Genomic DNA, 20,861 nt, shown 5'->3' with positions numbered 1-20,861 from the left:
AGATGTATTTTACTTTATTTTTGTAAATGTACTGGGACCAGTTTACAATTAAAATATATATTTCAGTATACAGCTATAGTAAAAAAGTGGATTTGTTGTCAGGACAGAAAAAAAACACTGTCCAGTCAATTAATTGGATAATAACTGAAACTGGAAAGGAGTCAAGGGGGATTCTATGTACAACATTAACATGCTTAACTGAACATGAACCCAACTTGTCAAGTTAAATTGGAACAAAGGTTTTGCCAACTTGAACCAGTTACTTAAAGATGGGACAACTTTATTATTATTATATATTTTTTTTTACAGTGTAGTTGTCAGAAGTTGATTTAATTTAAAGGTTGCAAAAATTCTAGAAGTTCATCTAATTTCAGTTTATGGGACAAAACCATCCATGCTTAGTGTAGAGAATCATTGTACCATCTAAAACACTGTGAAATATATTTTCCAAAACCATCCATGCTTAGTGTAGAGAATCATTGTACCATCTAAAACACTGTGAAATAAATTTTCCATAACCCCAAAAAAATTGTACTTTCAGCAGGAAGCATAGAATAGAAATAGAAATAGCTCACATTAAAACAGATCTACCACTTCTTAGACTTGCTTTCAATGAGAATGACAGATAGAAATTAATTTATAGAAATTGTAATGTGAATTTGGTCTGCGTGCCCAAAAAGTTACATATTCCAGCATTAAATTTGATAGGATTTATTTTAGTCCACCAAGGGCTAGTCTTCCAAGAGTCTTTTGAAATGTACAAACATACAGAATGGGAATTGAAATGATTGATGCAACACTGCATATACCTTTAAATGTATTTCTGCAGTTGTCTTATCCCTTCACAGTGTTCACTGCAGGTTGCTAAAATCTAGCGCTGTATTAGATGTGTGTACTAAACAGGCTGTAACTATCTTCATGCAGGGCTCTCTCAGCTGGTGAGAACACAGCAGGTTGTCATAGCAACCCTGGGAGAGGATGCTCACTTCAGCTGCAGGCTCATGAAACCCAAAGATGTGCTTCAAGTCACCTGGCAGAAAGTGACACCAGGGGCGACTGAAAATGTGGCCACCTACAACAAACGATTTGGACCAGTAGTCAACCCACCTTTTCAGAGGAACGTGGAGTTTGAAGACGAGGGTCTGCAGAACTGCTCTATCGTCATCAGAGGAGTGTCAAGAGGAGACGAGTCCTGCTACAAGTGTCTGTTTAACGCCTATCCAGAGGGAGCTATCAGTGGCAGGACCTGCCTCCAGATTAATGGTAATATATGATAACTAAGGAGGGGTTTAAGGGACATTACACTCTATAATCCAAATTGTATAATGTGAATTCACTTTAACATTAGACTACTTTTGACGTCTTAAAACAATGTTATGTCCCTTTAAAACAGGAACAATGGCCTCCAATATCTTCAATCCATTGTACTACCTTGACCTGTGTGTAAATGATTAACCCAGGAACAATTCCCTCAAATTATCATGCATCCATTTGACCTTGATGTACATGAAAACATGATAGTATTTACATTCACTGTGAACTGTGTTTATCGTTGTTCTATAGAGCTGTATGGACCCTCACTCCTCATCACACAAACCAACAACAGTCACACCACTCTGTCCTGTTCTGCTACTGGACGACCTGTTCCTATAGTAACCTGGGACCACATAGAAAACATCAGTCTAGACAAATCCACCATGGCTGATGTCACCCATCCCAATGAAACAGTCACTGTCACCATAACTGCCATGGTGGCAGCGTCCAGTCTACCTGACAAAGACACCAGGGTTGGGTGTGTAGCATCATCCGTTGGCGCCATCAAGGATGTTTCCATGGTGATTCCAACTAGGGATCAAGCTTCATTTGCAGGTGAGAAATGGTTAGGGTTAATACCACCATAATATATATTGACATTATCAGGAACATGATGTCATGGTGATTTAGGGCCTGTGTTCATGATGATGTACTTCCTGTGCTAGGTCAACCTCAGGTCTCTGATGACAGGATCAGTGGTAAGTGGTTGTTATTCTAATAATGACATAATCAACCTATTGACTGGCTCTTTTCCTATTCAACTTTCAGGTGTAGTGCAGAGCCATATTTAGAGTCGTGGCCAAAAGGTTGGGAATGACACAAATATTAATTTTCACAAAGTCTGCTGCCTCTGTGTTATAGCAAGTTGCATATACTCCAGAATGTTATGAAGAGTGATCAGATGAATTTTAATTAATTGCAAAGTCGCTATTTGCCATTTCCACTGCATTTCAGCCCTGCCACAAAAGGACCAGCTTACATCATGTCAGTGATTCTCTCGTTAACACAGGTGTGAGTGTTGACGTGGACAAGGCTGGAGATCACTCTGTCATGCTGATTGAGTTCGAATAACAGACTGGAAGCTTCAAAAGGAGGGTGGTGCTTGGAATCATTCGTTCTTCCTCTGTCTACCATGGTTACCTGCAAGGAAACACGTGCCGTCATCATTGCTTTGCACAAAAAGGGCTTCACAGGCAAGGATATTGCTGCCAGTAAGATTGCACCTAAATCAACCATTTATTGGATCATCAAGAACTTCAAGGAGAGCGGTTCAATTGTTGTGAAGAAGGCTTCAGGGCGCCCAAGAAAGTCCAGCAAGCGCCAGGACCGTCTCCTAAAGTTGATTCAGCTGCGGGATCGGGGCACCACCAGTACAGAGCTTGCTCAGGAATGGCAGCAGGCAGGTGTGAGTGCATCTGCACGCACAGTGAGGCGAAGGCGTTTGGAGGATGGCCTGGTGTCAAGAAGGGCAGCAAAGAAGCTACTTCTCTCCAGGAAAAACATCAGGGACAGACTGATATTCTGCAAAAGGTACAGGGATTGGACTGCTGAGAACTGGGGTAAAGTAATTTTCTCTGATGAATCCCCTTTCCGATTGTTTGGGGCATCTGGAAAAAAACTTGTCCGGAGAAGACATGTTGAGTACTACCATCAGTCCTGTGTCATGCCAACAGTAAAGAATTCTGAGACCATTCATGTATGGGGTTGCTTCTCAGCCAAGGGAGTGGGTTCACTCACAATTTTTCCTAAGAACACAGCCATGAATAAATAATGGTACCAACACATTCTCAGAGAGCAACTTCTCCCAACCATCCAGGAACAGTTTGGTGACGAACAATGCCTTTTCTTGCATGATGGAGCACCTTGCCATAAGGCAAAAGTGATAACTAAGTGCCTTCGGGAAACAAAACATTGATATTTTGGGTCCATGGCCAGGAAACTCCCCAGACCTTAGTCCCATTGAGAACTTGTGGTCAATCCTCAAGAGGCGGGTAGACAAACAAAACCACACAAATTCTGACAAACTCCTAGAATTGATTATGGAAGAATGGGCTGCCATCAGTCAGGATGTGGCCCAGAAGTTAATTGACAGCATGTCAGGGTGGATTGCAGAGGTCTTGAAAAAGTAGGGTCAACACTTCAAATGTTGACATCAACTTCATGTAATTGTCAATAAAAGCCTTTGGCACTTATGAAATGCTTGTAAATATACTTCACTATTACATAGTAACATCTGACAAAAATATCTAAAGACACTGAGGCAGCAGACTTGTGAAAATTTATATTTTCTCAAAACCTTTGGCCACGACTGTACATGCATGAGGCTTTGGTGTAGTGTACCTGGGAAGTTGACCTCTGTCTTCTCTTGTCATTATCTCTCTCATTCACAGGTACAGTGGTTGGTGCAGTGATGGGTTCAATGTGTCTCATTGCTGGAATCTGTGTAATACTTTGGTTTCTTAAGAGGAGAAAAGATACCTCATCCAGGTAGAGATACAAATATTACCTTGAAACAAAAAAACAGTTACTATGAATTTAATATGTGATTTGACTGCCAGTTGTTTACCAGTTGATCTCTAATTTGATGTACAGAAAAGCCCCAGTGTCTGACCCAGAATTCATCAGGACTCCAACAAAGACGACAACTGAATGGTGAGACTCATTCTAAAGAACCTGTAAGGGGTCAATAGGTCCATCAAATCTATTTGTAAGAAAACCTAAAACATGCTAATATAATTGTTAAAAAATCTCTGCCGTACAGGTAAAAAAAAAACCTGTGTGCTCTTGTCAGTACATTGCCATGTTTTATTCATTTCAGGGAAACGCCAACCTCCAGTCCACCAACCAGGGACACACAAACCTTCACTCCATCACGAATGTGAATAGTTTTACAACTTTATTTCATTATCTTTATAAAGTGCTTGAAACAGGGAAGAATGGAACGATACAAAAGAATGATGTACTTCTGTGGTGGTCATAGAGTAGTCATGGTGACAGCATCATGCACTCTGCTACATGTTGATATCTGTTCTGCTTTGTGACTCATCATGTCACTAATGCACTAGATATTCTCTCAACTTGGGAAAGATGTGTATTTCTTTAATCAGAGAGTGGTCATGTTTATTATGTCAGTGTTTACATCCCTGTCTGCAGGGCCGTTTCTAGCTTTTTGCCCTTCCTCTTGGCAGCTTTAAAGTTATTGTCCTGCAATTCAACAGTATGTTGAGACCCCGACTGACTTCCTAAAACATATGATATTTACTGTATATAAAAACATTGTTTTGGTTGGGGGCCCCCTAGTGGCTGTGGGCCCTAAGCAACCGCTCACGTCACTTAAGGCTAGAAGCGGCACTGACTGGCTGTTTCCATAGATAATATGGTTCTTATCAATACATTGACCATGTTCATTTCTTTCAGGACCACACCAATCTCCAGTCCATTCAAAATGTGAGTATTTGTACAACTTTATTTGATCGTCCTGGTAGAATGCTTGAAACAGATGATTGTGAATGTTAAAATGGGTTACAATAACCCCTAAATTCAAACATTACTCGAAAATGTACTTTTTGTGTTTCAGTTTAGACTCCCTCAGCTCCTCAGCCAAGCGTATGATGCAACAAGCACAAGGTGTTGTAAAGAAGTAGGTTTAAGTCCTCTTGTTTTTTGGGCGGGTGTTTTATACTGTATTCTCTCATTGAACGACAAGCTCTGGAATTATGTTTTGAGGTGGTAGTCATGGTGACTGCATACATGCAAATTAGTTGAATTTGCTGCATTGTTGTTATGTTATGTTACTCACATCACTAATATAGTATACTCCATTCAGTCGATATTTAAATGACCTTCTTTTATGCAGAATATCTCCTGAGAGACCAGATGACCTGCAATGTAGAAGGTGAGCTGAAATCATTACAAATAATTACAAAGATGCCTTCAGAAGTATATATTTTAAAAATAAATATCTATGCCATTCTGTTGTATCTTTCTTAGGAAACTTTTAGAGGGTGACGAGAACTGAGTGACTACCATACTGTCTCACACACATCTGTGTGGTTCGGAGACCGTTTCTATCCATGGGCATTGTGGGTACTGAATAGTGGACTGAATGGCTGACACACATAGGCCTGCTGGTTATTGTATATCTAAATACAGTCTGTATGTAAATATATTTTGTAGTTGGTTAATGATGAAACATGATAAATCCACACTAGACTTGTTTGTGGTTTTATTCTTCACTTATTTATAAATCATGTGTTTATATTATAACCTACACAATGTCATAATGTCGACTACTTTCATGGTGTGTGTGTTTTTGTGTGTGTTGTTTTCTTTCTTCACTCTTTATAACAAAAATGCTTTATGATTCACAATGTTGTAATGTCCTTTGTTGTGGGTGTGTGTTTGTTTTCTACTTTTATCAATACAATTTTAAACAACGTTGTAGTGTATGTTGTGACATCAGCTTGTTATACAATGTGTCATAAATCTGCTGCTGGGAATGCTTAAAAAATGAATTGTCTTTGATTCTTCTGACACTCAAGAGACCAACCGAAGTTACAAACAAGTGCCACTAGGGGTCGCATAAATATAACTTTAGGGAGAGACGTCGTAGAAAAACGGGTTTGATACTGTAGTTTTGCAGCTGACTCTCTGATGTCTCATGAAGAGGCAGAACACATCACACCCTGGTCTGTTCACTTTAAAGACTTTTGAAACATGGATGTGATAGTCAGTGTGCCAGATTGTTTTACCCCATACAGAGGACATAAGTAAGTCTCACTAACTCCTTGGTCATGTTAGCTGACGGATAGTATCTCTTAGAACAAAACGTAAAAGATCTCCGAAGCCTGTGTTAACCTCTGACCTTATTTTCAGCGTTTATTCCAAAACCCCATTCTTTCTCCATTAATTTTCCCCATAGGAAGGGCTGAACAAACCAGAGGTAACTCATTTTCCCCATAGGAAGGGCTGAACGATTTTCCCCACTGGAATGGCTGAACGAACCAGAGGTAACTCATTTGCCCCATGGGAAGGTCTGAACGAATCAGAGGTAACTCATTTTCGGTTTTTAGGACTATAAGTTGGAGAGCTCTATAACCTGGAAAAACTCCAAACACTTACCTTTGACAGAAATACTGAAACGCAAAAGATGTGTTCCTCCATAATGTGAAGACTCACAGGTGTAGTTCCCTTTATCAGATGGTTGTATGTTGGTGATGTGTAGAAACATTCTGTCTGTAGTGTGACTCTGGGGTCACAAGTGCTGTCTGGACGTTTTGGGTCAGATCAATATGACACTGGACACTCATCCCTCTTCACTCTATTTAAAAACATATCATTTGAGTAATGTAACTCAGTGTTTGGTTTTGGCAGATTAGAGGAACATCTGCTCCTCCTGTTCCCAACGTTTTCACTTGAGTCTGCAAACAGGAAGAGAAGCAGATTCTGAGAGTATTTTTTTCATATGATAGGATGGATTGATCATGAAGCTAGAGGTAGGAAAGTGAAAAGGACAGTTTATTCTTAATGACTATTAAAACTGTAATGAACAATTACTGTGTAACTCCTGTAAGTAGTGTAACAAGTACTGTAATTACTCATTGTTAACCTGTACTTAGGGTACAAATGAAATAGATCATGCAATATCTCTCTTACCGTTAACAGCTGTGAATAGACCCCACAGCACCAGAAGCAGAGCAGGTCTGGATACACCTCCACACATACTGACCACCTGCAGAACCAGACGTTGACCCAACACTGCCTGCTGAGACTGACTACAGATGTGATGTATTTACTCAGTAGAGGAACACAATAAATCTCAATCAAACCAAAGTGATGCTTCTTTGACTGGGTCCTCTTGCACGGGGGATTCTGAGAGAGATCAAATATTATGTTCAGCCCAACAAAGATTGTCTTGAATCAACTGTAACGTTTAATACTAGTTATTTTAGAGGCCTCTTCAGTGGATTGAGCAGAATGTTGTAAATGTGTGAAACTTCCTCCTCAGCAGGGTCATTGGGGGTTGGTAGCACTCGCTAAGGAAGCGGTACGACATCCTTTACTGTGATGCGTAATGACTCGGATCAACAGTTGCGCTCAGCTCAACACTGGAGGCGCTGTTGAGGAAGTTTAAGGGATGAACGTAGCACATGGAGATGTGTGAAACTTCCTCCTCAGCAGGGTCATTGTAAGGTCACTTCCATTTTAATTCCAGGTCAATTCAGAAAGTAAACCAAATTCCAATTCTAATTCCAAATGTTCCTAATTGAAAGGCATCGAAGAGAATTGGAATAGGACTTAGAATTGGAATTTCAGTGTACTTCATGAATTGACTGGAATTTAATTGGAATTGACCCCAACCTTGCGCCTCAGCTTTAAGTGTCCCGCTTGCGTCGCCTCATTAGCTTTTGAGGTGGCGTGATCAGCTAAGATGCATGAGGGAGAACGGTCACGTGTGCTAGCAAGGCAGAGGTCCCGAGTTCGTGCCAGGTATGTCCCGAATCGGTGGGAAGCGGTAGTCACTAAACACCTTTTTAAATAAGTAAGGGGCAGGAGGTGCTGCTGTCTTGATAACTCCACAATCTGGAGTTTGTGTTTCAGCCCAGTGGTAGTCCCGCCACAAACTGAGGTAGAAAGACATCACAAGCATAATATCTACATAACAAGGCAGTGTACCTTTTGCAGTTATGACAGGTGTCAGGACATATGCTGACTTAATGACACTTCCCACTTAGGCAAAAAATTGCTTCTGCTATCAGGGTTTCTTCAACAAAAAATACAAAATGAGGACACATTGGCCGATTCAGTGTTGATTGAAACCAACTAATACCTGCATCAGTTCTACACTTGATAAAAACACTCTTCAGCCTTGTGGTGGTGCAGAATCTATTGTTGTTTGTGTCTAAAGAAGGAAGTGGACCTGTTGATGTGTCTGTGGTTGATCACAAGACCTCTCTGTGGGGCTCCACAAAGACCCCAGTCACAAAGACCAAGATGCACTAGCAGAGGTCCAAGTGTTTCTGTCAACCACTTCCTCCTCTCAGCTCTCAAGGTCCATTATAACCAAGACAACCCAGTCAAAGGAGTGTCACTTTGGTTTGAATAAGTTTTATTGTGTTCCTCTACTGAGTAAATACATCATATCTGTAGTCGGTCTCAGCAGGCAGTGTCCGGTCAACGTCTGGTTCTGCAGTTGGTCAGTATGTGTGGAGGTGTATCCAGACTTGCTCTGCTTCTGGTGCTGTGGGGTCTATGCACAGCTGTTAACGGTAAGAGAGATGTATCCCATGATCTATTTAATTTGTACACGAGCCCTGAACCTTACAGGAGTACTTACAGGAGTTACTCAGTAATAACGACACTGTATTGTAAAGATAACCAAATAGTTCACTAGTTTTAATACAATTTTAATACGGTCAAAAATACTAAACTTTCTTTTTTACTTCCCTACCACTAGCTACTCATGCTCTTAATTAAACACAAACACAAGAACAAAATGCCAACCAAACAAAACATTCTCTAAGATGGTTGAAACATTTCCAAATTCTGTCAAATACAGTATGTCTATCTGGCTTATGTTTGATTTTATAAGTCTAATGGGATGTAGCTAGATAGTAACAAACTGGAGGTTTGAACTGAGGGTAGAGATGAGGATTTCCAGTTAATGGCTTTACATGTTTATTGCAGCAAGTAGATCTAGATTACAAAACCTTCTCTGATATTGATCACCAATATTTACATTTCCCAACAAACATAATCGTGGAGATGAACGGATATAAATTCCTAGACCTAATGAAATGGTAGCACATACATTATCCCAGAATGGTGTCAGTTTGTCACAGGACCACAGCATGTGTAATATTCCAGGTCGCAATTGTAAATGAGAACTTGTTCTCAACTTGCCTACCTGGTTAAATAAAGGTGAAATAAATCAAAATAAAATAAATAAAATATAGTTCCTTTGTGCTTTTTGCATCTCCAACAGAGATGATTTCTGGGTGACATTACATGCATTCTGGCAGGAGTATAGTAAGTCCTATGAATGATCTTGCATTGCACTAGTTCATGTCTTTGTAGGAGCAGGTATGAACATTTTAATATATCTGTGACCAATGATTCTCCTTCATTTCTTCATTTAGATCTGTTTACCATTTGTTCATTGTAGGTTCTTTGTCGTAGCAGCTTCTTTCAGTATTTTTCTATGCTAGATGCCTTAGGTTCATCCATATTCTGTTGAAGTGACTGAATAGGATTTCTGAGTTGTAAGAACTGAAAGAAATCGGCCTTGTATAATGTCATTGATTGAATGACAGTATAGATCCATCATAGTAAACATGTTAAATTCATGATGCCCCTTTGGAACACGACTTAAAGATGTCATCACTAAAGGCTCGAGGTAAGGTGGGGTTATAACAAATAAGGGTGCCTGGCAATGTTGTTTCTTTCCACCTCATGAATGTGATGGTGGTATGATGGATTACACTGAAAAAACTGTGGAGATTGTCTGGACATCCTTTTTCTTATTAACCCTGTTTGATCTGAGTGAATTACCTTTTACATGACTGTTTCTTCTGTTTTGGGATTGATACAGTTTGTCATAAAATGTTTTAAAGACTGAGTTCATTTCAGAAGGAACCATTGTTATGCTACCATCTGGGGTTTGATTGCGATGGATGGTACATTACTCTTTCTTATTTTGCCAAGCAAGCATTTCCCCTGCACTTTCACCTTGCTCAACATCTTGTTGCTTGGATTTCATGGAAGCAATCTCTGCAGATCGAGAGTTTGTTTTATATTCAAGCTTAAAAGTGTTCAACTGTTGAAGGGTGTCAACATTTCTATCTAAACTGTGTTTTCGTTCTAAGTCGTGGATTTTTTGTTCTAGTATTTCTAATTCTTTATTGGTCTAATTTTTCTCATGTGAAGAGTAAGACATGATACAACCTCTCATGTATGATTTAAGACCTTCCCAGACAACAGTTGGGCATACTTCATTGTCTACATTAATTTCCAAAAACGTGTCTGTCTGTGTGTTGCGATTTGAGGTAAACTCCTTACCTCTAAGAAACATTGTGTTGGATCGCTATGTCTCTGCTATTGGCATAGGAGGTTGAGCTTAAACGTGAAAGAGAATGGGATATTGTCTGTAATTATTCTAGGAAGGTATTTACATTCAGAAACACAGTCAATTAAAGCCAAGTTTACAATACATAAGTAAATGATTGAATATGAGTTATGGAGGTGAGAGTAATAGGAGTATTGTCTTTCAGTTGAATGTTTCTATCTCCACAGTTCACACAGACGCATCTCCTTGATATTGTGGTTTAATACCTTAGACATGTTAGGAAGAGGATTTAGTTTAGTTGATGGCTTGTCTAGAGTTGCATCCCGTACACAGTTAAACCCCCCATATAATATTCCTGTTACATTGAGATAGTTTTAGTATGAGGTCATGAATTCACTTTGGGTCGTCTTCTTTTGGACAATAAAAGTTCAGTAAAGTGGCTTTTTTTTGTGCCAGGTTTCTTTTTACCATTATAAAACGTCCATTTCGGGTCTGTAGAAATTTCTGTAGACTGAAATGGGACTTTCTATGAATGAGAATTGATAGTACTACTCATGCTCAATCAAACCGATCTCATGAAATAATATACTCACAATCTGTTTCCCTTCCTGTTTACAGTGACTCAAGAGAAAACATTGGAGACCGGAGGAGCAGATTCCACTATTCTCTGCTCAAGCCAAACTCTCACTGACATCAGTACTGTATTATGTCACAAAAATAGAGTTATAAGTGGAGGTCACGAGTGTAGAGTTTCACACGACGTTGAGACAAATCATACCAACAGCTCTTGTAACCCCAGAGTCACACTACAGACAGAGAATGACAGAGTGTGTCTACACATCACCAACATACAACCATCTGACGAAGGGAACTACACCTGTCAGTGTGGATATAATGGGGGACGGGATTATAAAGACATGCATATTTATGTCAATGGTAAGTGTTTGGTCTGATGGGATTGTTCACAATCATTAAAAAATTAACCCCAACATAATGTCTTATCAAGTTTTAATGTCACAAATACAGTGAAATGCCTTTCTTTCAAACTCAAAACCCAACAATGCAGTAATGTGTTACTAGAAAAAAGCACACAAGAAATAAGAATAAGAAATACACAATAAAGTAAGTAAGCATACTATATACAGGAAATAGTTAAAAAGTCAGTTCCAATACCATATTTACATGCACAGGGATACTGGAGTGATGGAGGTAGATATGGATAGCGGCAGTGGTGGAAAAAGTACCCAATTGTCATACTTGAGTAGAAGTCAAGATACCTTAATGGAAAATGACTCAAGTAAAAGTGAGTCACCCAGTAAAATACAACTTGAGTAAAAGTATTTGATTTTATATTTACTTAAGTATCGAAAGTAAAAGTATAAATTATTTCACGTTCCTCATACTAAGAAAACCAGACAGACCCATTTTCTTGTTTTAAAAAAATGTATGGATAGCCAGGGTTACACTCCAACATTCAGACCTAATTTACAAACAAAGCATGTGTGTTTAGTGAGTCCGCCAGATCAGAGGCAGTAGGGATGACCGGAGATGTTCTCTTGAGAAGTGCGTGGATTGGACCATTTTCCTGTCCTGCTAAGCATTCGAAATGAAACGAGTACATTTGGGTGTCAGTGTCACGTTCTGACCTTTGATTTCCTTTGTTTTGTATTTATTTAGTATGGTCAGGGCGTGAGTTGGGTGATTTGATTTTCTATGATTTGGGATTTCTATGTTTCGGCCTAGTATGGTTCTCAATCAGAGGCAGGTGTCATTAGTTGTCTCTGAGAATCATACTTAGGTAGCCTGGGTTGCACTGTTTGTTTGTGGGTGATTGTCTATGTTGATTGCTTGTTTCAGCGCAGTTTGCATTAGCGTCACGGTTGTTATTTCGTTATTGTTTTTGTATAGGGTTTCAGTGTTCAGTGTTTTCTGTATTAAAATTAATGATGAACACATACCACGCCGCATTTTGGTCCTCCGATCCATCTCGCCTCTCCTCTTCAGATGAAGAGGAGGACGACGGTGACAGAATCACCCACCAACCAAGGACCAAGCGGCGTGGTAAAAGACAGCGACGACCGCAGCAGCAACAGCGGCCGGTATCACAGGACTCCTGGACATGGGAGGAGATACTGAACGGAGAGGGACCCAGGGCACAGGCTGGGGAATATCGCCGCCCCAAAGCAGAGCTGGAGGCAGCGAAAGCTGAGCGGCGGCGATATGAGGAGGCAGCACCGCAGTGCGACAGGTACGAGAGACAGCCCCCCCCCCAAAAAAATTGGGGTAAGGGGAACACGAGGTGTGGAGCTAAGCCAGGTAGCAGACCTGAGCTCACTCCTCGTGCTTATTATAAGCAGCGCGTTACTGGTCAGGCACCGTGTTATGCGGTTAAGCGCACGGTGTCGCCAGTACGTGTCCATAGCGAGTGCGGGCATCGAGCCAGGGCGTATGGTGCCTGCTCAGCGGGTCTGGTCGCCGGTACGCAGTTTTGGTCCAGGGTATCCTGCGCCGGCTCTGCGTGCTGTGTCTCCGGGGCGCTGGAAGGGTGCAGTGCGTCCTCTGCCTGCGCTCCGCTCGTGCCGGGCAAATGTGGGAATGGAGCTTAAGGGAGAGGTGCGTGTAGTAAGCACTAGATCTCCCGTGCTTACCCACAGCCCGGTTCAACCTGTGCCTGCACTCTGGAGGGTCCGGGCTATAGTAGTTGTCCAGCCTGGGGAAGTGGTGCCAAGGTTGCGCTCCAGTGCTCCCCCACAGCCCGGTCCTTCAGGTGCCTCCTCCTAACACCAAGCCTCCTGAAGGTCTCCCCAGCCTGGTGGTTCCTGTGGCAGCCCCACGCACCAGGCTGTCTCTCTGTCTCCTCCCTGCAGGTGGTCCCGCCTGTCCGGCGCTGCTGCCGGAGTCTCCCGCCTGTCCGGCGCTGCTGCCGGAGTCTCCCGTCTGTCCGGCGCTGCTGCCGGAGCCTCCCGCCTGTCCGGCGCTGCTTCCGGAGTCTCCCGCCTGTCCGGCGCTGTTGCCGGAGTCTCCCGCCTGTCCGGCGCTGCTGCCGGAGTCTCCCGCCTGTCCGGCGCTGCTGCCGGAGTCTCCCACCTGTCCGGCGCTGCTGCCGGAGTCTCCCGCCTGTCCGGCGCTGCTGCCGGAGTCTCACGTCTGTCCGGCGCTGCTGCCGGAGTCTCCCGTCTGTCCCGAGGCGCCAGTGCCCCTCTGTCCATTGAGAAGAGTTTCCATGGTTAGGAAGCCACGGAGGCGGACAATGAGGCGGACTAAGACAATGGCGAAGTGGGGTCCGCGTCCCGCGCCAGAGCCGCCACCGCGGACAGACGCCCACCCAGACCCTCCCCTATAGGTTAAGGTTTTGCGGCCGGAATCCGCACCTTTGGGACAGCCCCCCGAGAGTGTCATGCGAGTGCGGGCATCGAGGGGGGGTACTGTCACGTTCTGACCTTTGATTTCCTTTGTTTTGTATTTATTTAGTATGGTCAGGGTGTGAGTTGGGGTGGGCAGTCTGTTTGATTTTCTATGATTTGGGATTTCTATGTTTCGGCCTAGTATGATTCTCAATCAGAGGCAGGTGTCATTAGTTGTCTCTGAGAATCATACTTAGGTAACCTGGGTTGCACTGTTTGTTTGTGGGTGATTGTCTATGTTGATTGCTTGTTTCAGCGCAGTTTGCATTAGCGTCAAGGTTGTTATTTCGTTTATTGTTTTTGTATAGGGTTTCAGTGTTCAGTGTTTTCTGTATTAAAATTAATGATGAACACATACCACGCCGCATTTTGGTCCTCCGATCCATCTCGCCTCTCCTCTTCAGATGAAGAGGAGGACGACCGTGACAGTCAGGGAAAATGTATGGCATAAAAAGTACATGATTTTCTTAATGAATATAGTGAAGTAAAAGTTGTAAAAAAATATATGTATGAATAGTAAAGTACAGATACCCCCCCCAAAATGACAGTGTATTCAGACTCCTTGACTTTTTCCACATTTTGTTACGTTACAGCCTTTTTCTAAAAATGTATTAAATAGTTTTTTCCACTCATCAATCTACACAAAATAACCCATAATGACAAAGCAAAAACAGGTTTTCAGAAATGTTTGCAAATGTAGAAATGAAACTGAATATCACATTACATAGGTAATCAGACCCTTTACTCAGTACTTTGTTGAAGCACCTTGGGCAGCTATCACAGCCTTGAGTCTTCTTGGGTATGACAGTACAAGCTTGGCACAGCTGTATTTGGGGAGTTTCTTCCATTCCTCTCTGCAGATCCCCTCATGCTCTGTCAGGATCGATGGGGAGCGTTGCTGCACAGCTATTTTCAGTTCTCTCCAGAGACGTTCGATTGGGTTCAAGCCACTCAAGGACATTCAGAGACTTGTCCCGAAGCCACTCCTGTGTTGTCTTGGCTGTGTGCTTAGGGTCATTGTCCCATTGGAAGGTGAACCTTCGCCCCAGTCTGAGGTCTTGAGCACTCTGGATCTCTCTGTACTTTGCTCCGTTCATCTTTCCCTCGATCCTGACCGGTCTCCCAGTCACTGCCACTGAAAAACATCCCCACAGCATAATGCTGCCACCATGTTTCACCGTAGGGATGGTGCCAGGTTTCCTCCAGACGTGACGCTTGGCATTAAGGCCAAAGCGCTCAATCTTGGTTTCATCAGAACAGAGAATCTTGTTTCTTGTGGTCTGAGTCTTTAGGTGCCTTTGGCAAACTCCAAGCGAGCTGTCATGTGCCTTTTACTGAGGAGTGGCTTCTGTCTAGCCATTCTAGCATAAAGGCCTGATTGGTGGAGTGCTGCTGAGATGGTTCTCCTTCTGGACGGTTCTCCAATATCAACAGAGGAAATGGAGCTCTGTCAGAGTGACCATCAAGTTCTTGGTCACCTCCCTAAAGAAGGCCCTTCCCTGATTGCTCAGTTTGGACGAGCAGCCAGCTCTAGAAAGAGTCTTAGTTACTCCAAACTTCTTCCATTTAAGAATGATGGAAGCAACTGTGTTCTTGGGGACCTTCAAAGCTGCAGACATATTTTGGTACCCTTCCCCAGATCTGTGTCTCGACACAATCCTGTCTCTGAGGTCTACGGACAATTCCTTAAACCTCATAGCTTGGTTTTTGCTCTGACATGTGCTCTTGACAGTGTGACCTTATATAGACAGGTCCCACAGTTTATAGATCATGTCCAATCAATAGAATTTACCACAGGTGGACTCCTATCAAATTGTAGAAACATCTCAAGGATGATCAATGTGAACAGGATGCACATGAGCTCAATTTCGAGTTTCATAGCAAAGTGTACACTACCGGTCAAAAGTTTTAGAACACCTACTCATTCAAGGGTTTTTCTTTATTTTCTACGTAATATAATAATAGTGAAGACATCAAAACTATGAAACAACACACATGGAATCATGTAGTAACCAAAAAAGTGTTAAACAAATCAAAAAATATTTTATATTTGAAATTCTTCTTGATGACAACTTTGCACACTCTTGGCATTTTCTCAACCAGCTTTATGAGGTAGTTATCTGGAATGCATTTCAATTAACAGATGTGCCTTGTTAAATTTAATTTGTGGAATTTCTTTCCTTCTTGATGCATTTGAGCCAATCAGTTGTGTTGTGACAAGGTGGGGGTATGGAAATACGGAAATTGTCAAGAACTTTGAAAGTTTCTTCAAGTGCTGTCGCAAAAACCACCAAGCGCTATGGTGAAACTGGTTCTCATGAGGACCGCCACAAAAATTGCAGCCCAAATAAATGCTTCACAGAGTTCAAGTAACAGACACATCTCAACATCAAGTATTCAGAGGAGACTGTGTGAATCATGCCTTCATGGTCGAATTGCTTCAAAGAAACCACTACTAAAGGACACCAATAAGAAGAGACTTGCTTGGGTCAAGAAACACAAGCAATGGACGTGAGACCGGTGGAAATTTGTCATTCGGTCTTGTGTCCAAATTTGAGATTTTTGGTTCCAACCGCTGTGTCTTTGTGAGACACTATGTTGGTGAGCGGATGATCTCTGCATGTTTATATCCCACCGTAAATCATGGAGGATGTGTTATGGTGTGGGGTGGTTTGCTGGTGACACTATGATTTATTTAGAATTCAAGGCACACTTAACCAGCATTCGTACCACAGGATTCTGCAGCGATACGCCATCACCTTTGGTTTGGGCTTTGTGGAACTATCTTTTTTTCCCAACAGGACAATGACCCAACACACCTCCAGGCTGTGTAAGGGCTATTTTACCAAGAAGGATAGTGATGGAGTGCTGCATCGGATGACCTGGCCTCCACAATCCCCCGACATCAACCAAATTGAGATGCTTTGGGATGAGTCGGGCAGCAGAGTGAAGGAAAAGCAGCCAACAAGTGCTCAGCATATGTGGGAACTCCTTCAAGACTGTTGGAAAAGCATTCCAGGTGAAGCTGGTTGAGAGAATGCCAAGAGTGTGCAAAGCTGTCATCAAGGCAAATTTGAAGAATATCAAATTATCAAATATAAAATATATTTTGATTTGTTTAACAATTTCTTGGTTACTACATGATTCCATATGTGTTATTTCATAGTTTTGATGTCTTCACTATTATTCTACAATGTAGAAAATCGTTTTTAAAAAATAAAGAAAAACCCTTGAATGAGTAGATGTTCTAAAACTTTTGACCGGTAGTGTACTTATGTAAAAAAAGGGATTTCTGTTTTTAATTTTTTTTTTTCTATTTCTTTTTTCACTTCATCATTGTGCGGTATTCTGTGTAGATTGCTGAGAATTTGTATTTATTTAATCCATTTTAGAATAAGGCTGCAACGGAACAAATGTGGAAAAGTCAAGAGGTCTGAATACTTTTCCAAAGGCACTATAAATAGTACTTTAAACTAGGCAACAGGATATGATAATAGTAGATACATTACGGCGCCATCTTGCTTTTGCTATTCACTACATATTTAGTAGAATGCATGTTATGTGCAAAAGTATCTTCAATATGTAAGATGTATTTGACTTACCTTTATGTTCTGTGAGTGTTTTGCTGTCTTGTTTTGTAACATCTGTCATAGAACTTACATCTGACAGAACTGAGAGAATCTCTGTAGTCACAATATTGGATTTTGTCATCAATACATGTAAAATGTCTTAAAATGGAGACCATCAACCTGCCTTGCCTTAATGTAAATGAACAAGATGGTGGAAGAGAAACATAAGATCATCATATATATTTTCTCCTTTCTCAGGAGCCAAAGTGCAAGAGGCCACAGACAACCGTCTCTTCTATTGGGGGATGATAACAGGCGTTGCAGCATGTGTAGCTGTCCTGGTGTTTGGTGGTGTAATCATGAGGAAAATTCATCTCAGGTAAGATAATATTAATATCTTGGTAAAAGAGTGTTTGACAGATTTTTGGTATTTGAATAATTACTTGGAAGCACCGTAGTAGAAATGGTGCATTCTCAAATACATATTAGATCTACAAAGAGGATAGAGTACAACAAGGATGAAAAGCATGCAAAGGGCTTACCAAGAAAAACATCCAAAAGGACTAATTTGAGGCAGAAAGTAATTGGAGCACTCAACAAGAAAGGCAGAGATGGATTTATTTTAGCTCAGTGTAATTCATTGTATAGGATGATAACAACTCCTTTCTGTCTCGAATTAGTCCTTCTGGAAATGTTCTTCTGGAAAAGCAATGCAATGCTATATATTAAACGGACACATTTTTAAATATCCAAACACCATGTATAAAATACAGACTACTTGACCTACTTTAAGTCTGATTCAATGAGTTTGTACTGATCACTACCCACTGAGCAAAAACTGGTTGAATTAATGTTGTTTCCACTTAATTTCAACAACAAAATGCGATGTGATCATAACGTGGAAAACATGTTGGATTTGTATTTATTTAACTAGTCAAGTCAGTTAAGAACAAATTCTTAATTTCAATGACGGCCTTAGCGGTGGGTTAACTGCTTGTTCAGGGGCAGAACGATACCTTGTCAGCTCGGGGGTTTGAACTTGCAACCTTCCGGTTACTAGTCCAACGCTCTAAACACTAGGCTACCGTGCCGCCCCATAGAGAAATGTATCATCACAAGGGAATTTCGTATCCCCCCCCAAACTTTTACCCTAAATCCAATAACATGGTGATATTTTTTGTTGTTGAATTCACGTTAGTTGACAACTCAACCAAAATGTAAATCGAAACTAGGCTAGATGTTCAACTGACATCTGTGACCAGTGAGTAGTTTCCAATAGCTGCGCTGTTGTGGCTTCTCACGTCTCATTTCCTGTCAAAAACGAGTGTGGTGAAAAAAAAACAGATACACTGCACACAATCATTGTGCTCTGGGAAATGTGCTGCTTCAGTTGGTGCTATGTTAATTCAATCTTGTTATTTTTTTGCTCAACAGGAGAACACAGCTACAAGTGTCTGGAACCGTCAACGAGGTGCCACAACACTGCTTGCTGTTGCCTGTTAGTCAGATGACAGCAGCTGGGTCCCCATTTGCAACAGTTGCGTACATTTCACAATAAATATCTGCATGCTCCGTTCCTGAAAAGACCACACACGTACAATAACATTGAGATTCATCAACTTGGGCGGATGCAATACGTATGCATGTTTCCACTATAAATCAGACCCTTCCTGAACCTGTGCTTGCCGTGAGTGAGAATCTGCCTGAAAAACGGCCTTCATTCACCATTTATAGTGACAATAACGCCTTGTTTCACTGAAAACTTTGGAACTATTGTAATTATACCATGGTAGTTTCTAAATAGAAATGGCGAGCTTGATCAAATGTCTCTGGAGGTGTTGGCAGAATGTTTTAAACTTATACAGTGACATTTACAGTATCTGACCATTTCTGAAAGAAGAAACTATTGCAAATGGTTGTGGACCTGTAAACAGATTGTTTGAATTCAGTAATGTATTTTTAATATGCTGCACTGACCTCCAATTCTGAAACACTGTCTATTTGGAAACAAATGACAACTACAGGACAGGCCTACTTACGCTGGTAGCCTACCCAGTTGGCAAAACCTGGTTGAAAAGACGTCATTATGACATCTTTTTATGACGTTTTACTCTGTTGCAAAGTGGTTGACAAATGAAGTTTTTTTTTACGTCTTTTTACTGACCAGAATATCATGTATTTTTCTAACCCCCATATGACCAGTGGGCAAAACCTGTTTGAAAATAAGTATTTTCATGACATCTTATTCTGGTCTCAAACTGGTTGAAAAATGACGCTTTTTTTACTGACCAGAATATGATGTATTTTTCTGCCCGCCAGCGACCAGTTGGTCATAATTGTGACCTCTATCTGACCAGCTGGTCATAATTCTGACCACTATATTATGTGCTATATTATGGAGCCTACTGGTCATAGTTTAGACCTCATCATCACCTGGTAATGACCAGCTGACTACAGCTTATTACTTACACTCTTAGAAAAAAGGAATCCAGAAGGGTTCTTCAGCTGTCCCGATAGAATAACCCTTTTTGGTTCTAGGGAGAAGCCTTTTTAGTTCCATGTAGAACCCTCTGTGGAAAGGGTTCAACATAGAACCCAAAAGGGTTCTACCTGAAACCAAACAGGGTTCTTCAAGGGTTCTTCAATGGGGACAGCCAACACGGACGATGATGGGCCAATTGTGCACCTCCTCATGTGTCTCCCTGTCTCGGCCGGCTGCGACACAGCCCAGGATCAAACCCTGATGTGTAGTAGTGACGCCTCTAGCACTGCGATGCAGAGCCTTAGACCGCTGCGCCTTTCGGGAGGCCCATCAATTAAAGTTAATCTGCAACATATTCTTACATTTAAAATAGATCAAGAAATGGCTAAAACAAATATACATAACAATTTTTCATACATCTGCATAAAATAATTGTTTCATAATTCACCCACAGAAATCTCATGCATAGAAATAAAGGCCAATTGTTTTATTTGACTTGATTATTAATAAGAGCTGTGTGATGGGCAAGATCCTCATCAAGGACCTCTGAGCACAGAAGGCGATCTGGAGCAGAGTGGTCCTCTTGAAGAGTGGTGTGATGGGCAAGATCCTCATCAAGGACCTCTGAGCACAGAAGGCGATCTGGAGCAGAGTGGTCCTCTTGAAGAGTGGTGTGATGGGCAAGATCCTCATCAAGGACCTCTGAGCACAGAAGGCGATCTGGAGCGTAGTGGTCCTCTTGAAGAGTGGTGTGATGGGTCAGATCTGGAGCAGAGTGGTCCTCTTGAAGAGTGGTGTGATGGGTCAGATCTGGAGCAGAGTGGTCCTCTTGAAGAGTGGTGTGATGGGTCAGATCTGGAGCAGAGTGGTCCTCTTGAAGAGTGGTGTGATGGGTCAGATCTGGAGCAGAGTGGTCCTCTTGAAGAGTGGTGTGATGGGTCAGATCTGGAGCAGAGTGGTCCTCTTGAAGAGTGGTGTGATGGGTCAGATCTGGAGCAGAGTGGTCCTCTTGAAGAGTGGTGTGATGG

At 41.7% G+C, this 20,861-nt stretch overlaps 1 protein-coding gene across 2 annotated transcripts; it reads left to right on the top strand.

The window, feature by feature from the left end:
- The first annotated feature begins 863 nt into the window (after nucleotides 1–863).
- On the top strand, nucleotides 864–5,678 carry LOC118936384 (nectin-4). 2 transcript variants are annotated; one of them, XM_090207409.1, is made up of 10 exons: nucleotides 864–1,263; nucleotides 1,564–1,869; nucleotides 1,980–2,012; nucleotides 3,705–3,801; nucleotides 3,907–3,966; nucleotides 4,133–4,192; nucleotides 4,732–4,761; nucleotides 4,892–4,954; nucleotides 5,171–5,209; nucleotides 5,305–5,678. In XM_090207409.1, the coding sequence occupies exons 1-10, from the start codon at nucleotides 1,002–1,004 to the stop codon at nucleotides 5,330–5,332; spliced, it is 978 nt and encodes a 325-aa protein (XP_090063535.1). In that variant the 5' UTR covers nucleotides 864–1,001; the 3' UTR covers nucleotides 5,333–5,678. The 2 variants fall into 2 exon arrangements, with proteins under 2 accessions (XP_090063535.1, XP_090063536.1); XM_090207410.1 differs by lacking the exon at nucleotides 1,980–2,012 and having other exon boundaries at nucleotides 921–1,263.
- The last annotated feature ends 15,183 nt before the right edge of the window (nucleotides 5,679–20,861 follow it).

This window comes from Oncorhynchus mykiss, chromosome 18 (genome assembly GCF_057628025.1).
Source record: "Oncorhynchus mykiss isolate SJ-2025 chromosome 18, ASM5762802v1, whole genome shotgun sequence".
Classification (NCBI taxonomy): domain Eukaryota; kingdom Metazoa; phylum Chordata; class Actinopteri; order Salmoniformes; family Salmonidae; genus Oncorhynchus; species Oncorhynchus mykiss.
This window is presented reverse-complemented; position numbering and strand designations above follow the sequence as displayed.